Here is a 9,583-nt window from a genome sequence, read left to right as displayed (position 1 = left end):
TTATATTTATAAAATTTTTAATATAATATTATAATATATAAAATAAAAATAATATTAATTATATAATATATTTATTATTATTTATATAATATTTAGATAATTGCTATTGGCACACCCTTGTTTTGCTATCGGGGGCTTATTGGTACACCCTGTACAACGGGTACATCCCCACCAGTCTCCCCCAGCTATTTTCAATTAAGTCAACTTTACCACATTTTAACACATCAACCATTAGAACTTATTCAATCCAGCGATGCAACATACAAGATTTACATCGCTGTTTTCGCCTCAATTAGAGCTTTCTAATGATATAAGTCTCAATTAAATGCATGCGTTATTTCGAAGGCTATTCAATTGAATACAGGTATGTATGCGACCGCAAAGGAGCCTCCCGCAGAGCCTCATCCAGAGCCTCATCCACCCAACACATCGACTATTATACCATATGTACTGCAAGAATCAACATACGAGATATACATCATTAGAATCGTCTCAATTAGGGGCGTCTAATGATATATATATCGATCCGGTGCAGGCGTTAGGTGTAAAGTTATTCGAGTATGTGTGGTGGTGGCTGCTCTTGGGGAGACCACGTGATACACTTTCGGGTCGGCAGGAGGCTCTTTTGCGGTCGCGCGCCACGTTGAATTGACTATATTTTCGAATAGCAATTGAAATACGGCATGCATCCAATTAAGATATATATCATTCGAAAGCGCTCATTGAGGCGAAACTAGCGATGTAAATCTTGTATGCTGAATCGTTGGATTGAGGAGCGTGTAATGGTTGATGTTGTGGTTGATGTGGTAGGAGTTGAAAATGGGTGGGATGTATTTCGATGTACTGGGTGTACCAATAAGCTCCGATAGCAAAATGAGGGTGTGCCAATAGCAATTGTCAATATTTACGATATGTATTTAAATTTTTTTTTTTTAACATTTATTTTAATAATTTTATAAATATTATTTTAAATTTTATATAAATTACGTTAAAATTTAAATAAAAAAATGTTAAAAATTACGGTTTAAAATACACGTGATTTAACTTTAAATTTATTAAAATATTAAAAAAATAAATATTTATATATATAAAATAATTTTTTTATTAACGTTTAATTTTAATTAATTAACGTTTAATTTTAATTAATTAATATTTAACTTTAATTTATTAACATTTAACTTTAATTAATTAATGTTTAATTTTAATTTATTAACGTTTAATTTTAATTAATTAACGTAAAATTAATATATAAAATTAATAAAATTAAATTAAATTTTACTTAAGTTTTATTTATAATATATATTAAAATTTTTTAACATAAATTTTTAAGTAAATTTAAAACATTAAAAGTTTCGTAACGTTTATAACGAAGAAAAAGTAAGCTTTTCGAATTAAAGTTTAAGTTTATTAAAATAAAATTAATATTATTTTTTAATAATTATATAAGTAAAACCGCGTATATAACTTCGAAAAACCCACGTGCGCGTAACGCACGTCGAAACGCCTGCGTAAACTTACAAGTAAAAACGTTTCGGTAAATTTTTCTAATATAAAAGGTGCATGAAAACCATTCTTAAGTTCATTAAAGCATGTTCATTTCCTAATAATTATGTATCGACACGTTGTGGTGGTAAGTTTAATGGCAAAGAGCATGTTATTTATTCCATCCGCTTCTTCGCAAGTTAAAACAACCAAATCACCCGCGCAACCACATCGTTGACAAACATTGAAACTGACAGTTTAGGCTCTTTATGCCAAGGCAACCATGTGCTTACTTTATTGCAAGCTTCCAATGCGTAGAATGCCATGCAAGACTCACGACTACAACATAAATGATGAATCTGATATTCGCGATGGCCTCCAAGGATGACAACCGAATAAACACCAAGGACGGGAACACCGGCGCGATGAATAGTAAGAAGATTAGCCCCGACAAGCTAAAAATTCCTCAGGTAATCGGAAAGGCTGCCAGATATAAAGCCGCCCTCGAAATTCATGGAGAGCATCTCGAAGCCCATCGCAATCAGCTGAAAGAAATCCAAGAGAGGCACAGTTTGGTAACTGATGAGATTATACCTAAATTGAGCCTCATGGGAGAGGCCTTACAAGCCAGGATGGATTCTATGCAGCTCAAGGTTGATCGCCTTCGTGATATTCGTTTGGAAATCGAACGTAACCAGGCTGCAGAGGAGGTCAACGCGAAACCAGTGGCTGACGAGACTCCACCCCAGAGGATGATTCTCAATCCGCAAGTACTTAATGCTATGGGGCTTCGTGATCTATCGAATCTGGTCAGTCGCGAGGTAATTAAGCTAATCTGCGAGCTGGCTATTCGTGGCGCTCCCGTCACAACCCCTTCTACAACACCACCTCCTCCTGCAACTCCGCCTCCAGCCACGCCTCCTACCGCAGTACCTCTTACTACATCTCCCCATACACCATCTACTATTATCCAGCCTTCCCCCGAATTACCTTCTGCTCCTTCGTCGCCGCAGAAGACCTATAAAGAGCGGCAGAAGGAGCGGCGCAAGCAGAAAAAGGCGGAGAAAGCAAAACTTCAAAAGCAGCAAGCTCTCGAATCGACAAACGCCAAAGTCCATATGAGCCGCAAGCTCATGAAGGAGAAGAAGCTAGCCATGAAGACGCCGATGAAGAGACTCCGGTCACTTCGAATCAAGGAAGAGATGATGGGATCGCGTACTGTTAAGGTCATAAGAGATAGGCTATGGAAGATAGGGCAGGCGATCCGTTGGGCCCCTGTTCTTGTGTGGATGCGCTCGGTTCGGAGGGTTGATATGGAAACTCGTTGGAAACTACGAACGAGACCGTACGCGTTTTGTTAGACGTATCGGCATAGGACTGTATGTCTCGAGATTAGCCGCGTATATTGTGTACGTCTAGTTGGAAAGGGGACATCCAGCTTTGTTTATATCTTAGGGTGTAGAAATTTTGATGCCTTAAATTACTTAGGTACCATGCTAGTATTCACTCTTTTGTTAATGTAATAATAGGTCCTATAGATCTCTTTGTTGACCGCTGTATTATTGATAATCTTAATAATGTTGTTTCAAAATCATAATTAGATACACCTAATGGATTAAAATTCATTCGGATAGGAATTAAAAAGCAGATAAAATTCAGCATTTATGGGACTATAACTAAGGAGCAACTTCTTGGGAATGATAGAATACTCTCGAGACTCCCATGTCAGGGGTAAGTCTAGACAGATCTTGCCATTTAAGCGATCGGCAACCAATATCAGAATCCAGGCTAGAGTATATGCCCAACTGCCATCAAATTGCGGGGACCCCGCGTTCAAGTAAATCGTTATAGATAATTCGCCAAGACGGAAGATTGGCAATACAAAGAGGTCGACCGAGCCCGATGAGGAAAATTGCTTATTTAGCCAACGAGCTTATATAAACTGAATAGTGGCGGCATTAGCATGAAGTAGATTGCCAGCCCCTGAATAATATAAAAGAGCTCCGCATGAGTTATGGCGCAAGACGCGCGATTCGATGACGGTCTGGTATTTATACCGGACCCGGGTCCTGGGAGCTTACTCGATACGACAGATCGTCGACTCACATAAAATTACCATTACCATAGACGTTTATATTCAAGATGAAGAGCTTCGGTGTTCTATCTGCCCTAGCTTTCGCTAGCATTTCTGTTGCTCAGACCCCGTCGGGCTTCACCCCCGTCGTGGAGCAAAAGCTAGAGGTCACATTCGGGACCAAATCTGTGACGCCTGGTCTCGCGCTGGCGAAGACCGAAACCTCGAGACAACCGACTATTGGCCTGGGCATTCCTGCTAACGGTACCTACCTATGGATGCTGATCGGTATGTTATATCGTCCAAGTTTCCGGAGTCCAGCTGGCTAACCGTCTATAACAGACCTCGACGCGTATGTTTCAACTACTCCTGAAAACTTGTTTACTGATTGCCAACTCCGTCTGATACTAGATCTACCAACTTCATAAACCCCGGCCAGGGGCAACCAGCTACATATCTCCACACCGTAATTCGAGACTTCAAGGCCAGCGGTAGCGCATCAGCCGACGGCGTCAGCACACTTACGTCCGCGGCCACCGGCCCCGTAGCGTGGTTTGCCCCGGCACCTCAGCCGGAGAATCCCCCTCACCCGCACCGATACACGAACCTGCTTTGGGAACAGCCAGAGAACTGGCAGGTCCCCGCGGCCGCGAACCAGATGCTGCAGAGCCAGAAGACTGGCTTTAGCGTTCCCAAGTTCATCACGGCTGCTGGGCTGAAGGACCCTATCGCCGCGAACTACTTCAACGTCACGGGTTGAGTGGGGAATGTATGAGAAAAGGGGGGACACAAGAATGTATATATGAAGAAACCCCGATGTGCATTGGCGGAGACGGCTCTGCATTCTCTCGATGTCGAAAACATCTAACTAAGGCCCCGATATTCCCTTTGTAAATTTACCAAAGTCATTGCTATCGCTCTTTTCATTCGTAATCTCAGAAATGACTGTTTACAACAACTCGGCCACCTTTGTGTTGTATTAAATGCTCACGCCATTTCCGCCGTAGACGGGAAGTAAGCCCCTTTTGGTAAGGAATCCAAAGCATCGCGATTAATATCTTTCAGATCCGGATACCCCGCGACGTTCATCAAGATGTCGAAATCTGCCAAAAGTCCCTTCATGACGTGACGCACGCCTTCCTCGCCGCCGGAGCCCAGCGCGTACACCCATAAGCGACCTATAAACACAAATTTTGCTCCGAGAGCTAGAGCCTTGAACACGTCAGCGCCACCCCGGACGCCCGAATCATACATAATCTGCCGTATATCTGTTAGTATCATATTGCTTTTTCCTTACCATTTTCATATCTCTACTTTGGTAAACTCACGTATATCTTATCCCCTACCGCCTCTGCAATCTTCTCCAGCGCATCCAGACTCGCAATCGCACCATCAACCTGCCGCCCGGCGTGATTCGAAACTACAATCCCATCGACCCCCAGTTCAACCGCCTTGCGCGCATCTGCCACGCTCTGGATCCCCTTGATGCAAAACGGCTTCCCACCGCTAAGCTCCTTCCAATTCTCGATTAGCCAAGGCAGTCTCTTCCACGAGAATGAATGCCCGTGCCATATGTGCTTATCGATCCAGTCCGCGCCGACGCGGTACTTGTCCTTGGGATCTTTCGGGTCTGGCTTCGCCTCTCGCAGACGATCTAGGAACGCCGGGTCGTTGAGCCCGAGGTCGCCTGCCCCGTGCTCGTGGTAAAACGCGTAATTCCCATGCGCGGCGTCGTCGTGTCGCCAGCCTAGCTGCCATGTATCCGTGGTCAGCATGCACGCGGTATACCCATTTTGAGCGGCACGCCGCAACATCGACAGCGCCACGGCGTCGTGCGGGCTCCAGTACAGCTGGAAGAAGCGTACGCCGCCGTCGCCGTTGGCGCGCGCCACGTCCTCGATGCTGTAGCTGCCGGCGGAGCTAAGACAGTACGGCAAGTTCAGTTCGCCAGCCACTTTGGCGGGGGAGAGTTCCCCCGTCGCGTGATAGATCCGATTGATGCCGATAGGTGCGAATCCGATTGGTGCTGCGACGCGGTGGCCGAAGATGGTGGTTGCGGTGTCCCGCTGGTCGGTGTCGATGAGCATCCGCGGCACGATTTGGTGTCGGTAAAAAGCCTGTCGGTTAGAGTAGTGCGTCCACGAGAGGCCAGCGTTGCAGGATGCATAGTGCCTGAGATTTAGGTGAGATTTGATTCGAAGACTGGTATTTTGTTACGAAGTAGACATCCATACCATCCAGACAGGCTGAGGTGCTCCCTAGCCGTCTCTCTCAGCTTATCGGGGTCTATGGGTTTCGTTAGGTTACTCGATACTCATATTATATTATGGGGGTCAATTCTCACGGGTGTTAAAGGGCGTATGTTTTCCCTCGTTCGGTGCCCAGAAGAGCTCCCTCTGATAGAGGCCCCATTGCGGCGTCGTGCGTTGGGTGATATTGGGGTTATCTGGGTTGCTCATGGTGACACTTAAGGATATAAGTCGATGATATATGTGTATTTCGAAGTTTACTTGTGATTGTTTGCGGACTTCAATATCTCTAGGCGAAATTCATTCCTTTTTTATACGTTTCTAGCCGTAGAACAGCACCCGATCGACGGCGCCGTAAGACGTCCGATGACATCAAGACGCGGTCATTGATTTGCCTGCAAAACTAGGATATGGCGCGGCAATACATAGAGTTCAAGACAACAATAAGCAACATGCAGGAACCTAGTTATTCGCATCTGGAGATACTCTGGTGACTTTGAAATTGACCAATTATACTTGTCTATTGATTTTATATATACTCCAGGTTGAACCCAAAAGCTCATAATCCCCCCGAGACGGCGATACTCCGAACATTCTCCATCCGAACCCATATTTACAACGTAACGGCAACTTTCCGAGGAGTAGATACGATGGGTCTTACCCAATTGTTTGGAGTAAGATCATCGATAACTTCCTCGAGATGTCCGGAAACGGTCGAAGGCCGCCCCTAACAGTTCCATCATTCAACATATTTTCATGTAAGAAATACCAATGGCCAACGATAATAAGTGCATTCGCCCGACGGATCGCAGGACTGGTGCGAAAAAAGGAGCACGCTTTCGCACTTCACTCGGCCTTCCGCTCTGGATCTCCGAACGAACCTTCCGATTCACCAGTCGTCGTTCGCAGTTTAGACACCTCCCCACGGTTACTGGAACGACCGATTACTGCGCAAGGCTTAGGCAGATAGCGAGAGTCGACCGACAGCAACAGCTAGTTGTTGAGACCTTAGAGAGAGGACGGAGTAGAGGTAGGAGAGTAAATAGTAGCGCTCCCCGTGACATTGGTGGGGGCCCATATTGTTGCGCTGCCAGTTACATCAGGGGGGAAATAAGGTAGCGACATGCTGCCGGTCACTTCGGCTGGAGCCGAAGATGTTGCGCTGCCGGATAGGCTGGGTGGAAAGTACGGTAGCGACACGATTCCCGTGACATCGGCTGGGACGGAAGATGTTGCGCTACCAGTTGCCCTCGAGGGAGCCCAGAGTGTCATGCTACCCGTTACGTTGGCCGGGGACGTAAACGTTATGCTAGGGCTCGCCTTAGCAATTGGGTTGGCCATTCCCATGCTAAGCATGGAAATAACGGCGACGAAGGAGACGATGGCGTTCATCTTGTTCGTATTATGATAATAATCAGACTTAGATGAGAAGCTTGATTCCCAGATATTTAGCACTATACCTATCGGCGAACCTTCATCTTCTATTGTGTAACTAGGTCAATTCTTATATACGATTCTTGAGAGGCAAAAGATAAAAATTTTCATACCTTTTCGCATTCTTCTTCATTCCAAGACCTTCACCTCCGAGTCTGAAGTTCCCCTTTCAAGGGAGACCAAGATGCATCCCATCGGTGTAGGACGTCGATGTTGTCATCGAAAATAGCCAGATCCGTATTGCCTAATATCCGACCGGCCGATCCAAGCCTCTTGGAATCCGCGGAGAACCCAAAAATAGGTCACGCATTATATAAACCGAGGAGTTGACGCGATATTCTTGCGTCGCGACTGGTGATGCGTGGCATGAGGTTACAAAGACGAGCATGACCCCAAGGTTGGGTAATTACCCAAGTCTCGTCGAGTCTAAGAACCACTCCGAAGTAGCCAAGCAATCGGGTCACCTCACTTTACTTGATGTTCGATCGATCTGCGCTCGAACTAAATATAGCTATAAGACGAGTCGCAGCACTTGCTTTGCATGTAATAATAGGTCGAGAACTTTCCTATACTGTAACTTTCGACTTAATGCTTTTCTTCCACTGGTCGATCTCGCAACGGATTGAACATCGAAAGCATACTTCTTTCCAGATCAGCCTTAGATCGTTCTGTTGAAATTAGGCGTTTATTATCTGAGCAAACCTGAACCAAAAACTACACGATGGGTATCTAAACGTAAATCTGACATTAACCACAGCATACGGACGCCTCTTCCAGGCCGCTGCTGGTCCCTTTATCTGATTGGGATTCATTTCCGATCACGACCTTAGCGATCATCCAATCGCATAAAAACTTTCCAACGCCAGCGCCGATAATGATGCTTATTATGATGTAGCCGTTATATGACATGGCTATTAGCATGAGTATATATGCGGCACCGAACGCAAACGCGTGTATGACAGAACGGATTAGCTGCTGTACGGGCGTTGCCCTAAACGTGACGACTTGTGGCCCCGGGGCCGGCGCCTCGGAACAGCATGAATCTTCCGCTTTGGATGCGCGCGCTTCCGCCGCTAGATGCTGCTGGAACTGCCGTAGTATAAAGCTGTCATATTCCTTTCCTATCCGGCGGAGGAACTCTAGGCATATGACGAGAATAAAAACGCCGATACACGAAGCTGCAAAGGTCCCTTCGTTTTCAATGCGCCATGATTCAGCAAGGAGGCCTAGTATCTGTTAATAACCTGCCTTACCCATACCAAGCCTCTTGGATACGTCTTGGATATAATGAGGATAGTGAGGAGGCCTTACAAGTGCCAATAACATTCCAGTTCCATGCCATCTATTTCTCGGTCAGTCATTGTCCAGTCGGCTGTATTTTCATATGAATTAGTCAAACGTACCGCATGTGTGCACGTAGCGTTGCTACTCCCCGTATCCATATGGCTGTGATCCATGTTGGCGGTTAATTTAGATGCGCCGGCAAAATTAGTAACAACCTTCCCGTTGGGTGCGCTCGGAAGATGACACGGGAATCAGCCTGCAATTGGACCCGGGACGAGGAATTTTGGCCTGCGAAGACTCAAGTTTTAGGATGTAGGAGCACTGATGCCTTTATTATGCTGCCGGTTTTCCAAGACTTGACGACCCGCTCGATATAGAAAGATGACGATATCTGATAAAATGAGAGTATAAGAGCAAGATTTGGCCTTTTGGGAAGGTCGATGGTTCGAGGATTAGAAAAGACCGGGCGCGGCGACCGCGCCTACAACGTAAAGTCCCTCTTTAACAGTCTTAGATAAAAGCGTCAGATGGCGGGTCTCAGCGGAAAGGCGGATGATCGTATCTAGGACGCAGGCAAAGTGGATACGAATCCGACTGTTTGGCCCATTAGGGCTTCGTTTCCAACGGCTCGACGCCTCAAACGTCCAAGGCTCTAGTCTATTATTGGTGGTCTTAAGTAAGACACCCTTGTACGCCAAGCCATATACGACCCCTGAAAAACGTGCTCAATTCTTCTCAAGCTTTCCCTTCGCGGGCTTAACGGCCTGAACGGTATATGTTTCGAACCTTCGGGGGGTAGCATCCTTGAGCAAGTTTCCACCAGCGCGCCGAGAATGACGGAGGTCTCAGGGAGGGAGTTGTCCTCTAGACGGAGGAGGCAACTTGAAGGTGGCACCACCTTGTCCCGGCAGTGGGTGCAACGGTTGGACGGCATCCTACCTAACTAGGTCAACCAGCTGGACTTGCTTGTCTATCTGGACACTTTATTATATTATCACCGCGTCCACTGGCTCCCTGCAACTGCAAGCAACCGCAGATCATCAATCAACCGTCGACGGGA

General features: G+C 45.9%; 5 protein-coding genes across 5 annotated transcripts; 2 read left to right on the top strand and 3 right to left on the bottom strand.

Moving 5' to 3' along the window:
• Positions 1–1,484: 1,484 nt before the first annotated feature.
• F5Y00DRAFT_242133 (uncharacterized protein) lies at positions 1,485–2,939 on the top strand. Its single transcript, XM_048008466.1, has one exon. The coding sequence runs from the start codon at positions 1,833–1,835 to the stop codon at positions 2,841–2,843; it is 1,011 nt and encodes a 336-aa protein (XP_047863202.1). The 5' UTR covers positions 1,485–1,832; the 3' UTR covers positions 2,844–2,939.
• Positions 2,940–3,624: 685 nt separating this feature from the next.
• Positions 3,625–4,316, top strand: F5Y00DRAFT_263852 (PEBP-like protein; the record flags this gene model as incomplete). The annotated part of the gene is made up of 3 exons (XM_048011564.1): positions 3,625–3,844; positions 3,899–3,908; positions 3,968–4,316. The coding sequence occupies 3 exons, from the start codon at positions 3,625–3,627 to the stop codon at positions 4,314–4,316; spliced, it is 579 nt and encodes a 192-aa protein (XP_047863201.1).
• On the bottom strand, positions 4,305–6,286 carry F5Y00DRAFT_242131 (L-lactate dehydrogenase). The gene is made up of 4 exons (XM_048008465.1): positions 5,901–6,286; positions 5,791–5,842; positions 4,885–5,728; positions 4,305–4,813 (listed from the first exon to the last, which is right to left on the bottom strand). The coding sequence occupies exons 1-4, from the start codon at positions 6,013–6,015 to the stop codon at positions 4,544–4,546; spliced, it is 1,281 nt and encodes a 426-aa protein (XP_047863200.1). The 5' UTR covers positions 6,016–6,286; the 3' UTR covers positions 4,305–4,543.
• A 508-nt stretch (positions 6,287–6,794) lies between these two features.
• F5Y00DRAFT_124276 (uncharacterized protein) lies at positions 6,795–7,336 on the bottom strand. The gene has a single exon (XM_048004101.1). The coding sequence runs from the start codon at positions 7,195–7,197 to the stop codon at positions 6,814–6,816; it is 384 nt and encodes a 127-aa protein (XP_047863199.1). The 5' UTR covers positions 7,198–7,336; the 3' UTR covers positions 6,795–6,813.
• A 589-nt stretch (positions 7,337–7,925) lies between these two features.
• F5Y00DRAFT_124256 (copper transport protein ctr4) lies at positions 7,926–8,935 on the bottom strand. Its single transcript, XM_048004100.1, has 3 exons — positions 8,643–8,935; positions 8,551–8,581; positions 7,926–8,465 (listed from the first exon to the last, which is right to left on the bottom strand). The coding sequence occupies exons 1-3, from the start codon at positions 8,694–8,696 to the stop codon at positions 7,987–7,989; spliced, it is 564 nt and encodes a 187-aa protein (XP_047863198.1). The 5' UTR covers positions 8,697–8,935; the 3' UTR covers positions 7,926–7,986.
• Between the last annotated feature and the right edge of the window lie 648 nt (positions 8,936–9,583).

Source organism: Daldinia vernicosa, assembly GCF_022497035.1.
Source record: "Daldinia vernicosa strain CBS 139.73 unplaced genomic scaffold F5Y00scaffold_36, whole genome shotgun sequence".
Taxonomy (NCBI): Eukaryota; Fungi; Ascomycota; class Sordariomycetes; order Xylariales; family Hypoxylaceae; genus Daldinia; species Daldinia vernicosa.
Note: the sequence above shows the minus strand (reverse complement) of the source record. Positions and strands in the feature narration are given on the sequence as shown.

Excerpts from the sequence above, each read along its gene's own strand:
- F5Y00DRAFT_242131 (XM_048008465.1), bottom strand. The coding sequence starts at position 6,015 with ATGAGCAACCCAGATAACCCCAATATCACCCAACGCACGACGCCGCAA. Across the intron at positions 5,843-5,900 it reads ACATACGCCCTTTAACACCC|ACCCCGATAAGCTGAGAGAG; the intron begins GTGAGAATTGAC and ends CGAAACCCATAG. Across the intron at positions 4,814-4,884 it reads CGGTAGGGGATAAGATATAC|ATTATGTATGATTCGGGCGT; the intron begins GTGAGTTTACCA and ends GATATACGGCAG.
- F5Y00DRAFT_124276 (XM_048004101.1), bottom strand. The coding sequence starts at position 7,197 with ATGAACGCCATCGTCTCCTTCGTCGCCGTTATTTCCATGCTTAGCATG.
- F5Y00DRAFT_242133 (XM_048008466.1), top strand. The coding sequence starts at position 1,833 with ATGATGAATCTGATATTCGCGATGGCCTCCAAGGATGACAACCGAATA.
- F5Y00DRAFT_124256 (XM_048004100.1), bottom strand. The coding sequence starts at position 8,696 with ATGGATCACAGCCATATGGATACGGGGAGTAGCAACGCTACGTGCACA. Across the intron at positions 8,582-8,642 it reads ACGCTACGTGCACACATGCG|ATGGCATGGAACTGGAATGT; the intron begins GTACGTTTGACT and ends ACCGAGAAATAG. Across the intron at positions 8,466-8,550 it reads CTGGAATGTTATTGGCACTT|GCCTCCTTGCTGAATCATGG; the intron begins GTAAGGCCTCCT and ends AACAGATACTAG.